Raw genomic sequence first — 23,762 nt, forward strand, 5'->3', positions numbered from 1 at the left:
TTTCAGCAGGGAAATTTAAAGACAAGGATGAATCTGAGAGTAAAATACTGACAGAAACTTGAAAGACTGACTGGCACATTATTTCCGTTATCTGTTATATATCAAATATCAATATTTATATCAAATATCAATATTTATAAATGACCTCATTTTACTTCCCAGGTAAGTAGAGCCAGCATTGTAGTTAACAACAGTGGCCAGTCTCAGATATAAATTATCACATCAGTCATCAAAATCAAATTTTATCTAAGTTGTTCAAAGGCTCAGCTTTATGTTTAAAAAACACACCAGTGCTTTGGATTCTACAAAGCTCTTCAAACAAAAAGAGAACTGCAGTCGTGTATGCATGTCTCTTCCACATTTATCATTTTGTTCAGCAGAGGTTTGTTTGGGAAACGTCTGTGATATCCAAAAACAAAGTTCCAGATGGAGGTGAAAATAGACACATGTTCCAGCTGTTTTTAATCTCTTTTTTTGGTTGTAGTTAAAACAAAAGCACATCCTTTAAAAGATGGAATTGCCACTCCATCCAAATGCCAGGGTTCATAGAGAAGACACTCATAAAATTTTGTTTTTTCTAATTAAAGTTGCATCTATGCATGTACGTGTTTGTGGCACATACATGCAGCCATCTGTGCGTGGGCAAATGTGTGTGTGTATAAATATTTCCCCAAGGGGAGCTTGCTCTATAGGTGAAATGACTACTTATGTGTATCTCCAACACCCTGCTAGACAGGTGTTGCTTAAAATCCTAAACAGAAACAATTCCACCAAGTCCATATGTTTGTATATTGAGGCCCACAAGGGTGGTAGGTCTTAGTTTTAGCAGAGATCTGGTACCGTAGTATGATCAAAATCAGGTACAGAACATTGTTTATAGGTGTCACCTTAACAAGTCTTGCTTGAAAACTATCTACAGGCATCCATCCCTGTGGTTACCAACTCTTCCGAATCCTATCTGCATCAGGTCAACATGCTGGTTGTGATATTATTCCATACAGGTTTATAAGATGTTACCATTGAGAGAAACTGGGCAAGGGTATGTGGGATCTCTACATTACATCTTACAACCGAATCCAAATTGATATTGTTCTCAAAACAACAAGTGTAATTAAAAAAAAAAAAAATTCAGTTGATTAAATGGAACAAACTTCTTTTGTCTTCAGTATCTCCTGATGACTATGGTATACCCTGATGCTCTTCCCTACCCACACCCACCATTCAAGGGGTCATAGAGTCATGACAATTTGCTTCCTGTTTCCAGGACCCATCTCTCTCTTTCTCTTCTTTCCTACTGCTGATGCCTTGTTTCATAGCCTCCTTTTCTCTTTCCCATGAAATCAGTCTTCTAATTGGCCTCCTGGTTCAAGCATTACCGCTCTGGGACAGAAGTCCTAAATACAGGCACAAAGTACAATCACTTGAGAATATATATATATATATATATATATATATATATATATATATATCACTTGAGAATATATATATATATATATATATATTTAGGATTGCCAACCTAGGACAATTAAGAAATAAAAATATCCAAAAGTAGAGTCTGACCTTTGTTTTATTTTTGAAAACTGCCCAGATAATTCTAATGACCCGCCATGGCTGAGAGAGAGAGAGAGTAACTGCCTTAAATATCTGTCTTCAACTAAAAATTCTAGAATGATGTCACCAAAATGAAATGCTGGGCATTTCATTCCTCTGCTTTCATACCCTCCTTCTGTTATGGTTTGAATTATATACTCCAAAAATTTACATGTTGAAGTTCTAACCTTCAGGACCTCAGAATGTGACTGTATTTAGAGATGGGAGTCTTTATAGAGGTGATCAAGTTAAAATGCAGTCTCTGGGGTGGGTTCTAATCCAATACAATTGGTGACTTTATAAAAAGGAGATATTCAGACAGAGATAAGAATACAGGAAGAACACAACATGAACATAAAGCAAAAATTGGAGTGAGGTTTCTACAAGTCAAGGAACATCAGAAATGGCCAGCAAAACACTTGGAGCTAGGTGACAGGCATGACGGTTTCTCCCTCAGAGCCTTCTGTGGCACACGTGTGTAATCCCAGCAGCTTGGGAGGCTGAGGCAGGAATATTGAAAGTTCAAAGACAGCTTCAGCAACTTAGCAAGGCTTTCAGCAACTTAGTAAGACCCTGTCTCAAAATGAAAAATAAAAAGGGCTGGGAATGTTGGTTGGCTCAGTGGTTAAGCACCCCTTAATCACTGGGTTTGATCCCCAGTATCAAAAAATAAAGGAACAAATACTACTTATATTTTGATCTCAGACTTCCATCCTCTAGATGTGTAAGAAAACAAATTACTATTGTTTAAACTGTCCAGTTTGTGGCACTTTGTTATGCCAGCCTAGCAAACAAATAAAGCCTCATAAGTTACAAAGTCAAATTACAGCACACAAGGTGGCTCTACTACCCTCTGCCCCACCCAATTCTCCATTCTTATTTCTTCCTCTTTACACTCCAGAACTTTAAGACTTTGCTCTAGTGTCATCTTGTCTTGGATAAATTCACTTACACATGCCAAAGGACTTACACATGTAGTCAAAGGACTACATGCAGAATGCTTTATAATGCTGTAATGACTACCTTGTATTATACATATTCATTTATACTTTTGTGCTCTAAAATGACCCTAAGTCCTCTGAAGACTGCACCATGTCTTAGTCCTTAAATTCCTAGTGTTTACCACTTGGTAGTTCTTCAATCATATCTTTATTGAATGAAAAAAGTTATTTTATATAGAATACAGTACTGCATTAGTTTGGGTACATCAAAAATGAAGGCTAAAATGGAATTAAGGGTGCAAGAGATTTATTAAGAGATGATTGCAGAAGAAGCTGGGAGACAACCTCAGACTTGGTCCTCCTGTGGAAGGAAAAAAGAAGGAAAGGTAATTGGGTAGGAAGACTCTTGCTCCACACACAATTCAGAGAAGAGCCCTTGAGTCAAAGTTGCCTCTTGGAAGGTTCCCTCTCTCCTGCATGTGCCCACCTCTATTCCCCAGCTCAGCTCAGGCACCTGCACCCACAGCCATTGTGAGTTTCTAATCAGGAGTCCCGGCACCCATAAAGCATGACTTCCACCAGCTAGAAGGTCAGATCTTCATTCTCTACTATTTTGCAATGTGTTTTTATTGTCTTGAGTTATGAAAACAATCCAAGGAATTCAAACAAGGTCCCAGTTTCAAGGAGATTCCACTGTGACAAAGAGAGGGGGTAGGGAGGAGGTTGAAAAGTAAACATTAAAAGATAATTTCAAGATAATTAAAAAGATAATTTCAAGATAATTAAACGATAATTTCAGATTACCCAAAGTTCTTTGAAGGTAATAACCATGGATAAAAGGTGAAAAGCAAGTGCTAGGAGGGAAACAATAATTGATGTAGAATGTTCCAAAAGGCATCTGAGTTGCTAGTATTAAGAATGAAATTTGAATGTTGAGAAGAGTCCAAAGAAGAGCCACTAAATATACACTAAAGAGAGTGGTGGAAAACTGATGTTTTTAAAAATAGGAAAAAATGTCTGTGTATTGAGAGTTCGGTGAGCAAGAAAGTGCGTGATATAAGGCATAAGAGAGATGAGCCAGCTGCCACCTTGTTTTTGTCCCTACTCATTGCACTTTACTACCCTCTGCCCTGGTCTGACCTCCATGTTCTCTGACAAATTATAAGTACCCAGGCCACTGTTTCCCTGGACTCTTGACAGCAGGGCAAGTCTGTGGCACCAGCAGCTGTAATGTCAAGCCAGGCCCACACAGTACTGGCCTTGGGCCAGAGAAAAGTTCAGAATTTAACAGTGAAAGAGATTTTTATGAAGATGTGAAGATGAGCAGTGAGAAGAAGCTCCTGTGCTCAGCACTGAGATGGCCCAGTATTTATTCCAGGATCTCTCAAAGGAAAACAAGTGTCACATCTTACAGCTGGATGTTACCACCATGGCAATTACAAACTTTGGTCAGTTAAAACCTTCTCACAGATTTAAAGAGACCATTGAAACCACCAATAATAGATCAGGAGCAGTGTCATCAGTCTGGCTAAGTCCCTTGAGTACTCCCAATCCAGGCAGATATGCATACATGGCCTCATTAGAACAGAGCATGCTTGGAAAGCTGCCGATTGGATAAAAGCAGTAGTTCACGTTTGTTGCCTCCCGCAGCAACAATCCTGCGGATATTTGTTACCACCTGCAGCAACAATCGCGCGGGTATTTATCAGAGGTGGACAGGAAATAAACTACTTCTATTCCTGTGCTGCTTCCTTGCTTGCTTGCTTATTCTCTAGCCCATAGAGGAAGATGGGCTTGCTTGATTTTAGAGGAAGAAAGACTGTGAGAGAGAGATAGGCTTGACTTATTGAGGAAGTTTTAGAGAAAGACAGGCTTCTACGCTTATCAGAGATCTATTTCTTCTTAGAGTTCTGCTGCTTCTTCTTAGAGGAAGGTCCCGCATCCTGTGAACTAGATGCTATCTATTTGAGGTGTTTCTTAGTGGTGCATCCCGCGTACTACAATCTGTGATCTATGACCTAGAGGTGTGTTCTCAGTTCTCCAGCCAGCGATCTGCCATCTGCCTACTGCTGCTGCTTACTGCTTGCTGCTTCCTCTCTCTGCTAGCAGCTTCTTTTTGCCTTCTGCCTACTGCCCGCTTATATTCCCTCAGGAGGCAGAGGGCGGGGCCACAGCTTTTGAGATAAGGCGAGGAGCCAGCTGCCCTATCAGGGCAAAGGTTAAAAGGAGCAGGCACGAGCAGGAGCACTCGGGAACACCCGTGCACGTGTTGTGTGCGTGGACTCATTTGAACACGGCCAATGATAAAGCACCTGAGTGTCCACCCTAACCGACTTCCTCACCACCAATGTGATCAAAACAACTTCTGGCTGGTTGCCAGGCGCCATCTTGGCATAGTCCGCATGGCATAGCCCCCAACACACGTTGTCTAGATCCAGCCACAGGATCAAGTTCAGCAGATTCATAGTAGCCAAGGACGACCATGAAGCTAGCAAAGTAGAACAGTACCAACATGGAGAGGTGGTACACAGGCAGTTGATGTGCTTGCTCTGGCTGGTATTGGGCACTCCAGTACTTTCCTACAATGCTCAATATAATACACAGACCAAAGTCCAACCCAGGACAGCTTTTGTTCAGCCTGCTCACAGATGAACAGCAGCCACCCAGTGCATATTTATCCGGTGAGCCACCCAACCCTTTCAAGGATAAGCTCTTCAAGTGACTGACCACTGAGGGCCAGCACTGGCCAAGCCATGGCCACTCAACACAATTTGTATCATATCACCTCAGGCGTTGAGCACAGTGTCCCCACACAACAGAACCAACCCAACTCAGAGCCACTGACTCTCTAACAGAAAGATGCAAGAATTTTTTCCTTCCTTTTTCCCTAAATGAATCAACATTTTGCTACAGAATGTTTGTCTGTGTAGCAAATACTGATATGAAAATATTAAACATTTACGATGTTTTTTAAAGACAGTAATTGTAGAAATGTTTCTTTTGTTTTTGTTCATCACCACTTCATTGTGTAAGAAAAATCTCCCCCAGGTATGCATACCATATCCCACTCTTTCCTCATTTTCAAGTCATTTTCACTTGCTGCCCCAGAATTCTAAATGAATTCATAATCCAGGGACTATAGTAATTTTCTTGCTTCACAATATGAATTTATTATTTTCCAGCCAGGTACGGTGGTGCATATCTATAATGACAGCAACTCAGGAGGCTGAGGCAGGAGGCAAAAGGCAGGAGGTTCACAAGTTTGAGGTCAGACTTAGTGAGACCCTGTCTCAACATAAAAGATGAAAAAGGCTGGGAATATAGCTCAGTGGTTGGATTTGATATCAAGAACTATACAAAAGAAATTTTAAAAGAGTTTGTTATTTTCCAGGGACAGTAGACATTTTTTTCCCTCCAAGTCTTTCTCTCCCAGGGAACCTATAATACTATTTGTGAACCCAGCATGTTCCCTTCACCTTTCTTTTCTCTCTATTTTTATTTATACATAATATTAGCATTCATTTTGATGTAATTATAAAAGCAGGGAATATAATTTGCTTCTGCGTATCACAGAAAACACTCGACTTTTGACCTTGTGTCTGGCTTATTTCACTTAGGATGATAAGTCTCCAGTTCCATCCATTTACTGGCAAATGTCATAATTTCATTCTTCTTTATAACTAATACTCCATTGTGAATTTATACCACATTTTCTTTATCCATTCATCTGTTAACCAGCACCAAGTTTGGTTCCATAACTTGGCTATTGTGAATTGTGTTGCTATAAACATTGATATGGCTGCATTCATATAATATGCTGATTTTAGATCTTTTGGATATATACCAAGGATTGGCATAGGGTCATACGGTGGTTCCATTCCTAGTTTTTTTTTTTTTTTTTTTTTAATCTCCATACTGTTTTCCAGAGTGGTTGCACTAATATGTAGTCCCACCAACAATGTATTTGTACCTCTTTCCCTACATACCCACCAACATTTATTATTGTGTTCTTGAGAATTACCATTCTGACTGGAGTGAGATGAAATCTCGATGTAATATTGATTTGCATCTCCCCAATTGCTAGATTTGTCAAAAATTTTTACGTATTTGTTGGCTTTTGTATTTATTCATTTGAGAAGTATCTGTTTATTTCATGTATTAATTGAGCTATTTGTGGTGGGCTTTGGTGCTTTCTGAGTTCCTTATGGCTTTGAATATATATATATATATAAACATATATATATTTGGATATAAATGCCCTACCTGAGGAGTATGTGCAGAAATCTTCTTCCATTCTGTAGGCTCTCTCTTCATGCTCGTTTCCTTTACTGTGCAGAAGCGTTTTAATTTCATGCCATCTCACTCACTGAGTTTTGGTTTTATTTCTTGTGCTTTAGGAATCTTGTTAAGGGGGTCAATGCCTGTGCCAGTATGCCAGAGTATGGGGCCTGCATTTTTTTGTAGCAGTTGCAAAGTTTCTGGTCTCATTCCTAGGTTTTTGATCCACTTTGAGTTGACTTCTGTCAAATTTCATTCTTCTGCATATGGATATCCAGTTTTCCTAGCAACATTGTTAAAATGGTTATCTTTTCTCCAATGTATGTTTTTGGCACTTTTGTCTAGTATCAGATGACTTTATCTACGTCAGTTTGTCTCTGTGTCTTCCATTGGTCTTCATGGTTTTTTTCCCCTAAGTATTTTAATGTGTAGACTTTAAATTACATGAAGCTTGATAAATCTCCTCTGGATAGGGAGACAAAGTTGAAAACACAGATGAGGATAAAGATGGTGAGAGAGTAGTAGGCAGAGGTCTCATCACATCAGACCTTGTATATCATCATTGTGAAGATTTTGGATTTTATTTTATGGGAAGCAATTGAATAGATTTTACCCAGTCATCTGATGAACACCTAACATATTACCCTGACCCTGTTATATAGAGAATATAAATAGAAAAGAAAAGAAGCTAGATGTGTAATACAATGGTTTAGGCTTAGATTAGGGTGAGTGACAGTGGATATGAAGACCTGTGACTGAATTGGATTAGATAAATGTTAGAAGAGGTAAACATAGGGTTAGGTGCTGTGCTGGATGTGTAACATTAAACAAACAAACAAAAAAAGCGGTAAAGTTTACAACCAGGATTTTTAAATTTTTTTTAAAATTTGTTCTTTTTAGGTATACATAATAGTAGAGTGTATTTTGATACATTACACATACATGGAGTATAACTTATTCTAATTAAGATCCAATTTTTCTGGTATAACCAGAATTTTTGCCTAGACCAAATGAATGGATGGATGGTAGTTTCATTTAATGAAAAATGGTGCAAGTCTGGAATAGGAACTGATTTAAGGAGTATAGCATGAGTTCTGTTTGGAGCGAGTTAAAACTTTGAGATGCCTATTTAGAAGCAAATAGTTCAGTTTTTTTTCCTATTTATATATGTTTTATATATATATATATATATATATATATATATATATATATATGCATACATACATACACACATATATATATTTGAAATTCACTGACATTGAACAAAAGAAAGTTTAAGGAGAAAATGTGTGGTTACCAGAGAGAAATTATGGACAAAAACTCAAATGAGACTCCTCAGGCATAAAGCTATTTTAATTCATTGCAAAGAGTAGCTAGATTGGTAAATATTTTTTTAAGAGTCCAAATCCATTTTGATGTTTGACTGTTGGCAACTTTTAGGCTCCACCAGTCTCACTCATGCTTCTGCTCAACATCTGGGAAAGCTGATAATGAAAGCCAGGGTGTTCCTTTCTTTGACTGTAGTGAGAAGTTCAAACTACACAAGATTCAGTCCAAGCTGAGGAAGCTTCACTCACCATCACTCCTCACAATAAAGCCAAGTCAGTCTCCTGCCATTTTCAAAACCTATGTTATACTTCTCAGAAAGCCTAATTATGTACTAATAAACTTTTCCATAAGCATTTGGAGAGTGAGGGATGGCAGGGAATGGTCCACCTTACTCTCCAGTTGAATTAGTTAATACATTCTAATAAAAATGAAAACAGGGTCTTCAAGGATTGAAATCAATTATACAAGACCTGTTTAGAGAAAAGACATTTATCCCCACCACTTTTTCATGAGCATTACTCATCAGTCTTGGCATGTATACTAAATTTTGCATGAGGGTCCAACTCAGCTCTGCCAGATGACAAGAATAATTGGCACAGTGAGCAGGATATCTAGGCAATAGTCGCCACCACTGGGGGTCTTGCTTCACTTGCTTTGGCTTGCTAACTGGATTTGTTGCCAGCTGGCAAACTTGTGCTTAGGACTGATTGGTGCTACATTTGCTGAGTCCTACCAAGTACAACTATAGATTGAACTGACCTAAATCCAGAGCTGATTATTGGCATATGGGGGTATGGGATCAGGGACCTCTTTAAAGTGGTCTTGGGTTGTGTGTCTTGGCCCAGGCCTAACAGTGTGCCTCAGATTGACTCATGTCTTGGGTCCAGAAGACACTGATGCTTGGCTCCAGGGAACAACTCTTACCCTGTTGTATGTCTCAGGCATTGGCCACCATTCTAAAGAGTACTCAGGGGAAACACAGATGCTCTGTGTAATATATGAGCCTACTGGGTGTGGACCACTTACTATGGGGTATACAGAGATTCACACTTCTAAAAGTATAGCAACTTAGAACTCAGCAAAAATACTTTCATTCCTGCTATTACCTATGCCTCTGTTGCCCACCCCCCAAAAAACAAAAACCTATAACATTGTGATATGATAAAAGATCTATTTAGGTTTCTGACCCTGGTTCCTAACAGAGTTTACCACTCTTATAGATAGAGACATTAAGAATATCTTTTGGTTTGATATTTGTTCTTTGACACTTGGTTCAAGATCCAAAGCTCCTAACAGTTTTGTAATTTCTTGAGTGATGGGAGAGTGAAACTGAGCTCCTAAATTCCTTGAAATGCTCTGGGTGATAGCAGCATCTTTTATTTTACTGAAGGGACTCTTGGAAGTCCTATATAGCCTCAGGATAGAGGCTGGCTGCCAGGAGAACTCACCTTGTGATAAGATGCTTGGAACTTTCAGCCCCAACCCTGAACCCTTGGGGAGGTGAGTGAGGTTGCAGATGAGTAATTGATTTCCCCAGCACCCAGAATATACATATATATTTTCAAAAAGCCCAAATTCTTTTAGACCTTTTGGGTCTAAATGTTGAAGGCAACATTTTACCTCATTTACAATTTTTTTCTTAAGTCTTCTTATGCTATTATCATACTTGGCCCATATTACTGGATTCCTTACAACAAAGGTCTACAGAATCTGTTTAAATGGCAATACAATAGGCAACATACATTGGTTTCCCTGTCCTTTCCCCAGAAAATTCTTCACTGTGGTGGCTTTTGCAACCTCCCTTCATATGTTCTGGAATCTGCAGCAAATCTGATATTCTTGGTTCTGATCCCAGAAACTGCCCTCCTTAGCCTGATGCTACCCATCATGAGTGTGAACTGCTGGCTTCACATTGATCACTCCTAAGGACAGAGGCTCCCACAGGCCTGAGCCTGTGGCCCTCCATATCTTTATGTGAGTCTTTAAAGCAACATCCTGCAAGTTCAGCATGGCTAATCCAGGGAGAGCATGGTCTCTTCTTCCTTAGCCCCCTTGTCAGTTGATGAGGTGTTAGAGAAGTTACTGTCTCATGGACCCTTTAACTACCTGACATTTCCTTGGGATTAGAGTGAACAACAATAGAAATTTCCACACTCTAGGGTCAGCACAAAAACTCATACATGATGGTGCTTACTGGAAAGTTGTGCTTTTCATCCCTTAACCCAGACACCCCTGATGAAGGAGACAAGAGTCAGCAAATCTGGCTAAACATGAGGCAGTCATCTTAGCACTGGGTGGCCCTCTTCCTAAGTACAATAAAAACCAAACTAGTCTCCTTTTCTTACTTTTGATTCATTTCAGATTGGCTTGAAAGGTTGTCCTGCTCCTTCTACCTTCAGAAATCCTTATTATGTGGGTAATCTTTTTATACCATCTCAGCCCATGTGTGGCATCATTAACCTTGGCATTAAATTTCAAGCGAGATGACCACAACATAGTTTCTAGTAAACCTTAATTAATGCCTCAACAAACAATGGGCTCATCAGCATCAGGTTTTTTGATTATGTAAGTCACTCTGATAGAATTTTGCAATGTTCACTGTAATTTGAGTGTGCTGCTAATTGGAAAATTTCAGAATTCTTTATTCTAAAGGGTATTATCAACTGAGAATAGAAGTTCAACTGTTTTCTTGTTTTGTTTCTCAAATTCACTATTCGTGTATATGTCTTCCATCTGTTACTTCTAGATACACTTTTGAAGGGGAAGCCGCACCCAGAGTCATAATCCCTATTTCTTTGTAACCTGTTTAGCTATGTTGCTACAGAAAGAGCTAAATTTCTATATCAGGCACCACCATAAAACAAACTAACATGTTTAAAATTGGAGGTATTCTGAGCTGGGTGTCCCAAACATTCCTAAACAGTTCTGCGACTGGAATTTCAATGACTCAGATGCTCAGGACAGGTTTTTTAGTTTCCATCTGACACATCACTTACTTCTGTGACACGGGTTTCATCTCAATTATTTTTTCAATGCCCAGATTTGTTTGTGGGTGCAGGAGTTTATTGGATAAAAAATCTAGATGACAAAAACAAAATCCATGCATACTTAGTTAATCAGTATATTACACATAGTATATATTTGTATGATTCTATACCAAATTGCTAGATACATTTTAGTGCATTGGGAAATATGCTGTTTCTTAGCATCTGACCTGATGGACCTACTACTTCAGCTATACTGGAATCTCTTAAAACAGCTATAAAGTTTGGATAAGGGACACTCATTTCTTTTGAATTTATTCAGGGTCAAGAGCAAGGGCTGGGGTTGTGGCTCAGTGGTGGAGTGCTTGCCTCCTATATAAAAAGCCCTGGGTTCAAACCCCAGCACCACACTTAAAAAAAAAAAAAAAAAAAAAAAAAGAGTTGAATTGAGAGCCAAAAAAGAAATTTATTTCAAGTTTGAGCATCATGAATTTTTAATTTATTATAAAATTTCAGTAAGTCATCCATTACCTCTAAAATAAAGACTTCAGATGAGTTTGTCTACCTGAAAATATGGATTGCATAGAAAATTTTTATATAAATTCTTAAAAATAAGTATTTATTGATTAACTACATGCTGTCTTTGAAGATGACTTACCAAAAGCTCTATGCTAATTTTAATTAGGTTAATTTTTCATAAGATGAATATGTATACATACTGAAAAGGATTCCATCCCTAAGAGAGGTAAAGAGAAAAAAACTACAGAAAACAGCTATTCAAAGACAAAATACTGACTGAAGCAGTATTCTAGCAGATTATTTTCTTTTGGTTAGAAAACAATAAATTGCATTGTTTGGAAGCACTTATTTTTTCATCCATAAAACATTTGTTGGGTATGATCATATGTGAGGCACTATGGATGTGATGTAAGATGGAGCCTCCAGCCTTGACTTGCTCACCATTGAGTCAGAACAGGTTAAAGATGCTAACATGTTTTTGTCTTAATATGAATGCATATTAATGACATAGTGCATGCAGGCTGCAGTCTTTAATTCTAATTAGTCATGTTTAAGGATTATGAGTGCAAAGAAGGTGAGGTTTCTCAGGCTGGATTAAGTAGTACACCAAACCACACAATCATCTCAACTGATTTAACAAAAACTTTTAACAAAACTCAAAATACTACTGTGATTTTTAAGAAAAATCAACAAGAATTGAAGAGAATTTCCTCAACATGAAAATCCCGTATTTGAAAAACCTGTAACGAATATACTCAAGGTGAAAGACTGAGAGCTCTTCTAAGGTTGGGAACAGAGCAAAGATGGTGTTCTGGTCAATTCTATTCATGACAGCACTGGAAGTTAGAGCCAGTGCAAGTAGGCAAGGAAAAGGGCACCTAAACTGGAAAGGAAGATGTCAATGTATCTCTTAGGCAGATGACATAATCTAATGTCTAAAACATTATGAAGAAAAACTTTTTAAAATTGTTAAAGCTAGTAAATTAAGTCAGCAAAGTTGCAGGATACAGTATCAACTATTTCTATAACTAACAATGAACATTCAAAAGGAATGCCTTTAAAATTCCATCAAAATGGCAATGAGGAGAATAGAATGCTTAGAAGTAAATTCAACCAAGGAGGCACAAGAGTTGTACAAGTGGACTATGAAATACTGAGGAAAAAAGACATAAGTAAATAAAAAGATACCCACATGGATGGGTCAAAAGACTTAATAATGTTAAGATGACAATATTACCCAAAGCAATATATAGTTTCATGCAATCTCTATCAATGGTACTTTTCACAAAAAATGGGAAAACTCATCATAAGATTCAAATAAAATCTCAATAAACCCTAAAGAGCAGAACAGAAACAGAGATTTCACATGTCTTGATTTCAAAATGTTGAATAAAAGAGATAGAAGTCCCATGCTACTGATTTCAAAATTAATCAAAGCACAGTAATCAAAACCGTATAGTATTGACGTAAGGATAGACATGGAGACAAATGAAATAGAACTTGGGAGTCCATAAATAAACTTTCACCTTTATGATCTTGTCCATCAGCCAGGATGCTAAAAACATTCAATAGAGAAAGAACAAGTCCCTTCAACAGTGATGATGAAAAAAACATTCAACCATATGTAAAAGAATGAAATTTGACCCTTACACCGTAAATGAAAAATTAACCCAAAATGAATTAAAAGTGTGTCTTAATCCATTTTCTATCACTGCAACAAAATGCCTGAGAATGAGAATATAAGGAATAGACTGATATCTATTTCACTCACAGTTCTGAGGCTGGAAAGTCTAAGCATGGCCCCAGTAACTGTTCAGTATCTGTGGAGGGCCTTCTCACTGCATCATAACATGACGGGGATCACATGTTGAGACAGAGCAAGAGTGCTAGCTCTTCTTATCAAGCCATCATAGGAGACCCACCCTCATGACCTCATCCAATTCCAATTATCTCCCAAAGGCAATAACACATGAATTTGGGGACTTTCTTCACATGAACTTTGCGGAGGACGTATTTGAGTCACAGCAGACTTACATGGGATGCAAAATAATAAAATTCTTAGAAGAAATGGCAAAGAAAAAATCTACATGACCTTAGATTTGGTAATGGTTTCTTAATATGACGCTGAAAGAAAAAATAACCAAAAAAAGAAACAGGTAAATTGGACTTCACTAAAATTAAAAACTTATGTGCATCAAAGGATTAAATAGACTGAAAAGATAATCCATGGATGGGATAAAATACTTGAAAATCATACATCTGATAAGGATTTCAAACCTAAAACATGTAAATAACTTGCAACTCAACAAAATAGACAACTTTATTTAAAACATGGGAAAAAGACTTGAATAGACATTTCTCCAAAGTAGAAAGCTATTAAACACATGAAAAAAAATGTTCAACATTATTGGTCATTTGGAACATCACAATCTCAATGAGGTACCACTTCACACCTGCTAGAATGGCTATAATTTTGTAAGTGGGAAATAAAAAGTGTTGGCAAGAAAATGAAGAAATTGGAACACTTGTACATTGCTGCAGGAAATGTGAAACGTTTTCACTGTTGTGGAAACAACTTGGCAGTTCCTCAAAAAATTAAACATAGAATTAGCATCTGATCCAGGAATTCTATTTCTAGGTCTAGACCCAAGAGAATGAGAAACAGGTGGTCAAGTAGATATCTGTATGCCAATGTTCATAGCGGTAGTATTCACACTAATCATAAAGTGGAAACAACCCAAGTGTCAATCAGCAGATGAAAGGATAAACATACATGTAATCTATACAGACACTAGAATATTATTCAGCCATAAAAATGAGTGAGTTTCTTATAACAAGCTATAATATGGATGAACCTTGAAAACATTATGCAGTAAATAAAGCTAGTCAAAAAACAAGACTGGCTTTATGATTCACTTACATGAAATATCTAGAATAGGTAAATTCATAGAAACAAAATATATTATAGGTTAGTAGGATATGGGAGAGGCAAATGGGGAGTTATTACTTAATAGGTTCAGAGTTTCTGTTTGAAGTGATGATATATAGTGGAAATAGTGATGGTTGCACAACACTGTGAATGTAATGCTACTGAATGGTACTATTAACAATGGTCAAATGGTAAATTATGATATATATGTATACAATCATAATTTTCTATTTTTATATGATATATTACCACTACAGAGAAGAATGGCAAGGGAAATAAGACAGTTGTATTAGTGAGCAGTCTGCCACTGTGACAAAATACCTGAGATAAAACAACTTAAAAAGAGGAAAGTTTTATTTTGCTCCATTATTTTGGAGGTTTCAATCTGTGGTTGGTCAGCCTTATCACTTTGGGACCTGTGGCAATGCAGTACATTATGCTAGGAGCACATAGCAGAGGAAGCTGCTTCCCTTGAGGCAGTCAAGAAAAGGGAAAGGTCTGGGGTCCTAATATGTCCTTTAAGGGAATAGCTTCAGTGACCTAATTTCCTCCCACTAGGCCCCACCTCTTAAAGATTTCACTATCTCCCAATAGCACCACAGGCTGGCAACCGAGCATTTAACATATAGATCTTTGGGTGACACATCTAATCCATAGCAAGAGTGCATATAAAACTATTTTTAATATTTATATTTGCATAAAAAAGCACTGGAAGGATATGTAAGAAATTAATATAAGAGGTTATTTATAGATAACATGAATAATAAGTCCTTTGACACTAATACAATTTCCTGGCTCAGTACAGAAATACTTCATTCCTGATTGATAAAAACTTGCTCCCCAGTTCCCTCAGTTTCCTCTACCTCTGCTCTCATATCAGAATACCTAACTGCCCCATGTTCGAGAAAGTGAAAAGTTAACCAATGCAGGGCCGGGATCCAGCAACTTGGTAGAGTGAGATGGATAGTAACAGGGTGGAAGGATAGTTCCATGTCATGTCCTTTTGATTTTTGGACCTTCTAAATATAGTACTATTTACAATAATAAAATTTTAAAGCTAAAATAAGAAGTGAACAAGAAATATGCCAGCTGGAAAAGGCAACTTGAGAGAATTAGAGCCAAACAAATGTGTACATGTGACTTGGAGTGGCACAAAGAAAAAGCAGGAATGGGGAATTACAATTCCTGTAGAGGCTTGAACATGGAGGGGAGGAGATATCAGAAGAAGAAACTGGAAAAGTAAATTGGGGCCAGATAGTAAAGTACTCATATGCAGCATTAATTAGTTTGAACTATTCCTGCAGCAGAGATAAACCATTTAGAGTCACTTTGTTTTAAATTAACAGAAATACTTGAACAAATTTGTGTTAGAAAAATCACTCTGACAAATACATAGAGAATGGCTTAAAGAGGGGCGAAAGTAGGAGAAGAAGGAGGGCAGAGATGATACAGAGTGTGGGAACAAGATGAAAATAGTCAGAAGACGCTGAAGAGCAGGGATCAAATGATCCTCTGAAAAATAGCTTGAGATTGAGCTCCTTTTTTTTAAAGGAAGAACAAAAGATGACTCTTAGATGGCTAACTTGGTTGACTGAAAACAAGCATGACCTTTCATGGGAGAAATGTAATGGAAAATTATTCTGAATTCTGATAATGTAAAATGTAAATATATTGAGATGTGAAGGATGAAGCATGATATAATGTGGTTTTCAAATAAAAGGTTATTGTTATGCAAATGGTGATGATTTTTCCATCTTATTTATAAATGACTTATTAAAAGGATAAAGGCTAACTTTTACAGGAAAGAATCTTTATATATAAATGAATGTCAACAGTAAAATTGAAATGTGATACAAAGACTCTTTTGTGCTGATTTTTGCACATTTCTTTCACTGAAATAGCTTAGATGTTAGACATGTAGGAAAAATGACCTCCTGCTAATGTCACTAACTCTAGGCTTTTATATTTATTGAGATAATAATTAATATGATGTTTCAGAGTTCGAAGTAATATTTTCCCCCATAAATGTTTTAAGAACATCATATTTCTCAGGGACTGATATTGTTTCCTCTGAATGGAAATTAGGATGTACAGCAGAAGTTTCATAATCTTCGTGACCTAACTTTCTTCCCTCAGCTCTGCATCTCTTTCTAGTTTCATCTTTTCCCCCAACGGTTAAACTTTTTAAGGAGTAGTCTATATTCATATCCTTTATTTCTTTACTTCACATTTATTCCTCAACCTACTTTGTCTATTCCATTTCTATAAGTGAAATGGCTACAGCTAAGGTCAACAGTGACCAACACATGTCTAAATCAACTTTATGTGATCTCTCTGTTGCACTGACATGTTTAGACAAACCATCCTTTTTGAAACATTCTCTTTCCTTGATATATATGTTATTACACATTCCTGGTTTCCTTTATCCCTCTATGATAATTTTTCTCAACCTTTTTTGCAAATTTATTCTCTTCTATCTAGCCACTAATACCAATGCATTTCTCAGAAGTTGGTACTAACCCTGCTTTTATTCTACCTCTGTTCTCTTCCAGAGAAGCACACCATATCTATGACTTCAGTTTCCAACAAATGCCAATGATTTCCTCCCTTGCCCCCTTTATTTCAAATCTCTGGACTTTTCCTCTACATTACCAGCGTGATAACCTAATTTTTCCTCAAACTCTGAATGTGTATGCCTCAAATACACCTCAAACTACTATGTGCAAATAATTAAGAGTCTTGATTACTCCATCAAACTTGGTCTTATTCTAGTGGTCCCATCTTAAAGAAATAATTATGAAACAGGTGCACAAATCAAAACCTTAGTAAGATTTTTAACATTTACCTTTTATTTAATCCCCATAACCATTTAATCACCAAAACAATTATTACTTCCTAAGTATTTCTTACATCTCTGAATTTCTTCCTGTACTGTCAACAACCTAATCCAAACTACCAATATCTCTCCTGAATTGTAAAAAGTTTTTGTAATTATTCCAACTACAGCATTACCTTATGTAACCTGAAAAAGGTACTGAATGGAAAGTTCTTAGTACTCAAATCTAGGAAGGTAGCATAACAAAGTCTTACATAAGTTTCTAAAATTGCCTATAGAAATGTCAGTTATTCAAAAACACAACAGAAACATCTATGCACATTACATATTATCATTAATAATCACCATCTCCTGTTTGGTTGGGTAAGAGACTTGAGAAGTGGTAGAGGAAAAATGGTGAATGAAGTCCTATTTCCATCTTGCTACATCTTCCGCTTGATATCTGACTTTTCAAAACCAGAGTATCCAATCTGAGTTTTCTCTTTCAGTCTTTTCCAGATTAGTGTAGGGTCATCTGAAAGCCTGGGAAGGCCCTGATGTGCTTCTACAACATGGGTGAGAAGGTCTGTGGTATGAAGATGTTCATCTATTTTCTCATGGAGGAGAAGTGACTCCAGTAAAGTCTTTTTTTGTTTTAGGAATACAGACTGAGCCAGCTCTGCTTTTTTACTAATACAATTGGGACATCGTGAAGAAATGTGTTGCTTTGTTGCTGCCACCTGTTTTAGTGTTGTCCTCACGTTTTCAAAATAGATTCTGTTCAAAAGTTCATCAGGGACAGTACACGTCAAGGCATTTACTTTTGAAGACTCTGGATCCAATCTAAAGTGCAGCTTTTTGTGTCTGTTGCTCTTCTTCTTAGAGTCCACTCTATGATGGATTAAGTTTATCTTAGTGGTGCAAAAAGACTGCAGGGCATTCAATTCTTCATCGGACAATCGAGTAACTTCTGTTTGAAGTTTGGCCTCTGGTTGGTTTCGTTCATAGTTAGCTTCTTTGTCCTTGAGGTAGCTGATCCATTTTTCAGTCAACTTCTTTTCCTTATTTTTTAAATCAGAAAGCTCGGATTGCTTGGTAAGTTCTTCCAAGCTTGCGGCTAGTTCTCCACTATCCGATTCTGTCCCAGAGGAGGTGGGCCAGGACTGCTGTCCTCCAGAGGAGCTGAGTGAACCAGAACTCGGTACCTCATCAGTAAAGGACCTGACAGTTTCATCAGAAAGGTGAGCCATAGCACTTACATGGGTTTGAACCAATTCTCCTTGATCTTTTTAAATTCCCAAGCTTCTGGGCAGATGGTCATCACGTTGCCTCAGAAACGGCTTCTCATCTGCTTTGCTTTGGTCAGGATTAACTCAGGAACTAGTGAAGGCTGAGCCCACCGGGCCCGAGCCTACAGGCCAAGAGCTCAGCGGGCCCTTCTTCCGGGTGACGCCTTCCCCGCTGCCTTGGCAACGCGCGCGTGCGCAATGAATGGCCGCGGCGCCCCGCCCCTTCCTCGCTGTCCCAGTCCCCGGCTCCGCCCGCGCGGTGCTGCAGGGTCTGGCATCTCCGCCTTAACCTTGAGTTCTTGCACTTCAACTTAGTACTGTTTTAAGTTCAGAAATCAAATAGCTGGTGGGAAAAGGTTGCAAATTTTATTGCTTCGGGGCGGAGAGTAAGGTCAGATTGGTGGTACACCTAAGTATTCTAACAAAGACAAGGGTAAATCTGAAAGTTTGTGCCACGCCTAAAGGCGAACAGCTTTTAAAGACAAACAAAAAGGGCTGGCTAAAATGTCCAAGCAAAAACCTGTCCGTTTTTTATAATTACCTGCCTGCACAGCATGTTTTAGGATATAAATCAAAATACTGAAACCATTCTGTGCGACCTCTTGCACGACTTTGTGCTGCAGCATACTGGTGACCTCGAAGTTTTCCCAGGTGACAATGTCTCGGGCTTTTTTGCACATGCAAGCTCCCCTCTACCACGTTAATACTCTTTATATGATCGATTACTCCTCCTTCAAGTGGCTTTTCCGCAGGAAGAGCTTCTCGCGCACCCCTGACCCACACACTTTACAGAATTGTATGGTTTCCCGTTTGTATTTGTGTGATTTTGATAAGGCCGATACCAGGTCAGTATTTCAGGCTAGTATCTGACCAGCATCAACAGAGGTATTGTAGCCATTCAGTTAATCTCTGTGGAGTGAATGAGTTGATTGACTATGGAAACAGAAACATCACCTCTCTCAGGTCCGGTGGACTTGGAAAATTAGCACCAATAGCTCAAAAAAATCTAATTTTTTTTTCCTTCCCAAAACTTCAAATTTAAGCTGTTACCCATGAAATCTTTTTTTTACAAAGCTTTTTTTTTTTTTTTTTTTTTTTTTTAATGGTAGTTTTGTTAACAATTCTCAGGAATTATAAAATGTTAACTCTGGAGATGGACTTTTTCTACATCTTAGTAAATACCTGAGTCTAAGTCAGTATCTGAAATAATCTCTATCTCTCCTTTTCTCCCTCCCCTTGGTGTTCGTGTGTGGGGGTGGGGGACTGTATTCAGTTTGACCTAGACATATTTAATATTCACATATAACTAACTTTGTGAAATGTGTGATATTCAAAAAGCATCTCTCAAATATGAACCAGCTTCATACTAAAGATAAAGAGACTCCAACTTCTTTTATTCAACTCGAATTATATTTTATCACATAATGTTAGACTTCAAAAAGAAGGCGCAGCTGGTTGTGGTAGTACATGCCTAATCCCACTAAGCCCAGCAGCTCTGGAGGGTGAGGCAGGAGGACTGCAAATTAGAGGCCAGCCTCAGCAATTTAGAGAGGCCCTAAGCAACTTTGTGGTGAGGCCCTGTCTTAAAAAGGACTGGGGATGTGGCTTAGTGTTAAGAGATCCCTGGGTTAAATCTCCAGTACCAAAAAAAAAAAAAAGAAGAAGAAGAAATGCAAATAATTGAGATAATTGAGAGTAGTTCAAATGAAATTCATCAAGACTCAATTTTTTTAATTTTTCATTTTGAATTCAAAACTCTCCCTCATTTTCTGAACATTTTACATATTCATAATTATACAGAATTCATTAGAATCATTTTCCCTATATAATATCAACTATATTTTAAATATAGTATATTTCTCTTTTCATATGCTAAAATTCTGAAGTAATCTCCCTTTTTAGATATCTAAAAAGTAATTTTATTCTAGAAGCCAATAAATTTAGTGGAAAATTATACAATTAATTTCTTTTAACAAGTAGCAAGAAACAGTAGACAGTTTAAGAATTCTAATGACTGTGTTATCTAAGGAAGAAAAATAGCTCAACAGCACTATAATTATCCAATAATATTCATGAAGATAGAGGTCAAAGTGGATTTTAAACATAGAAACTATTGCTCTATATAAATCATATAGTATTAACTTTTCAACTCAATCTCTGAGCAAAGTTTAAAAGGTGATGCTACTAAATTCCACACTTGTTATTTGTTTTCTATCTATGAAATAAAGATGATACTTGCCCATTGTCTTCTTTCTGTGTGAAAATTGTCAGTGATGTGTATGTGAAAAACTCAGACCATTCTGCAGTACTGGCAAAATATATATATTCTATATTATTTAGAGATTGTTAAAAGAACTATGAACAAGCACAATGACTTACAGTAATTTTAAAATTAGTTTTTTGGATCTTTCAAGTAAGAGTGAAAAATCAAAAATAGAACAACATAAAGGGGAAAGGGGAGTAAAATTATAATTTTCTATCTTATTCAAAATCTTTTTATACAATACTGATTGATACAAATCACTCCTACTCACTGTACTAGAGGTAGATTTTATCAAAGTTCACAGGAAAAATGCAATATAATATTTTAAACATTTTATTGATTTTATAGAAAAAGAAAAATCAATGAAATGACAGAGGAAATATTTATGTCCTCAGAAAATTTAGCAGCAACATTTCAGTGTCCCAATAACTTTATTGCAGAATTATTTATTCTTGGTTTAGCAAACATTAATGAACTTTGAAATAGTTTCTGCAAAATTAGGCAAACAAAACTTAAATATGTAAAGAAAATGCTGTATTTTTCCTCTGTAATAATGTAATTTCCCTTGCAAGTTCTCATCCATTTGGATAACTAGATATTGTAAGAATCGACTTGGTAATTAATATTGTAGACATTCCCATGGAAGTCAATCTTATTGTGGCAAGTACTCAGTCAATGATAAATTTAAGTCTAACATAAATTTTTTTTCCTTCCCTCTCCCTCTCCCCAAGATGGTGCCTTGTGTAGAGAGAAAAACCTTGTTATATTAGGCTTCTCTTGTATGAATGGGGTCCCTTAGTTTTTTGTCTTTTATTCCTATCCTTATGTTCCCTAGAGATGATTATTACTTTGAAGATATACTGCTCATTTTTTAAGTTTCTTTTGGAAAATATAAATCAACACACTTCTGTTCTCCTTTCTTTAAAAAAAAAAAAAAACAGTTAACATAGTCTACACATGGCTCTTTGTTTTTATCTTAAAAATATATCTTGAATGTCACATTACATCAACGTATAGATATCTTCCTCATTTCTCTTGACAACTGGATAATATTCCTTGGTAGGAATTTGTCACAGTTGATTTCCATGTTTTGATTGGCATTTTGCTATTATAAATTTTTTTTTTCCTTTTTATCTTTGGAAGTACATGTTCAAGATGATTCCTAAGTCTGAGATTACTAGATCAAAGGATAAAGGCATATGTAGTTTTCTATGTATTGCCAAATTCCTCTGAGGGGTGCACCTATTCCCAATAGCTTGGCCCACAGGATATAGACTCAAATGTGTGGATTTTTTTCGCCCATCTAGTGGATGAGAAATGATATCTTAATATAATTTTAAATCGAGATCTAGTATTTGATTGATTGAACACTATTTCTTGTATATAAGGACGATTTGCATTTCTCTTTATGTGCACTGCCGATGTATTTCTTTTGTTCAGTGTTCAATAGGATTTTTACATTTCTTTTCAATTCTTTTAAACCACTTAAAAACACTTCACATGTTGGAAATAGCATTTGGTTTTCTGTAATACAGGTTCACAAATACAAATGTTTTTGCAACTTGTCTTTCTATTTGGTCTCTACTACTTTTTTTAAAATGCAGAAGTTTGATTTTTTTATTTCATTTTTTCAAATTTATCAATCTTTTTTCAAATTGTTCTTGGATTGTTGGTAGTAGCTTTTTATTTTATTTTATTATTTTAAAGTCGTTGTTCTGTTGAAATTGACTTGTTTCTCTTGGTGTACAGTTTTATGAACTTTGGCGCATATAACCATGCATAGATTTGTGTAAACACCATCAGATCAGGATCCAGCATGCCCAGTTTTATCTCCTTTGCAGGCACACCTAACCTATTTATGACTCCCATCTATTTTTTTTCATTGATTTTTTTTCTCCCTATGGTTTTCAGATATACAATCATGTTATCTATAGGTAAGAAAACCACTCCTTTCTAATTCCTAAACATTTTTGGTTTGTGTTGGGGCTTGGATCCAGGGCCTGAAGCACACTCAGCTAAGCACTGCAACTGAGTTACACTCTGGCCCACCTAACTCTTACGTCTCCAATTGCTTCATCGTATTTAATTTGTGGGGGAATACCTCTGACACAATGTGAACTAGTAGTGGTATTTATAACCTTAACCATTTTTAAAATTGGATGTTTCTCCTTGTCTCAATTTATAAAAATATATAAAATTTCTCATAATTCAGAAATGTTTTAAACTTAGAAAAACAAGTGGTCAAAATGATCTGCATTATATAAAATTGCCCAATAAAATGATATTATTGCAAACCTCTGTATATAGGTTGAAAGATAAATAAGTAGACAGAATATTGGAGAAATTCACAAGTTAACAGATAAAAAGCTCTCCAGTTAAAAATACTAAATAAAGTTTCTATCTATGTTCTTTTAATATTTCCAGAGTATCATTCACTTTACCCAGATTTTCATTTTTATTTTACTTATTTAATACATTTATTTATTTGGTACTGGGGATAGAACCCAGGGGGTGCTTAATCACTGAGATGTATTCCCAGCCCTTTTTATTTCTAATTTTGAGACAAGGCCTTACTAAGTTGCTGAGTCTGGTCTCAATCTTGCCATTCTCCTGCCTCAGGCTCCTGAGTTGCTAGGATTACAGGCATGTGCCACCATGCCCAACTCAGATTTTCATGTTTAAAAAATGAGCTTAAATAATATTGAATCCTGAAAAGTAGTGGGTTCTCACTTTTAAATGATTTAAAATATGTGAGATTTACCTAGTTATTTCCCAATATAATTATAGACAAATGTGATTTTTATATAACTATGAAAATGTAAACT

The 23,762-nt window shown here is 36.7% G+C and overlaps 1 protein-coding gene across 1 annotated transcript; it reads right to left on the reverse strand.

The window, feature by feature from the left end:
- Window positions 1-13,837: 13,837 nt before the first annotated feature.
- Window positions 13,838-18,835, reverse strand: LOC306660696 (uncharacterized protein C8orf48). Its single transcript, XM_079139071.1, has one exon. It carries the CDS (start codon window positions 18,633-18,635, stop codon window positions 17,829-17,831), a length of 807 nt encoding a protein of 268 aa, XP_078995197.1. The 5' UTR covers window positions 18,636-18,835; the 3' UTR covers window positions 13,838-17,828.
- Window positions 18,836-23,762: the final 4,927 nt, after the last annotated feature.

The sequence above is a fragment of the Sciurus vulgaris genome (genome assembly GCF_902686455.1).
Source record: "Sciurus vulgaris genome assembly, chromosome: 5".
Classification (NCBI taxonomy): domain Eukaryota; kingdom Metazoa; phylum Chordata; class Mammalia; order Rodentia; family Sciuridae; genus Sciurus; species Sciurus vulgaris.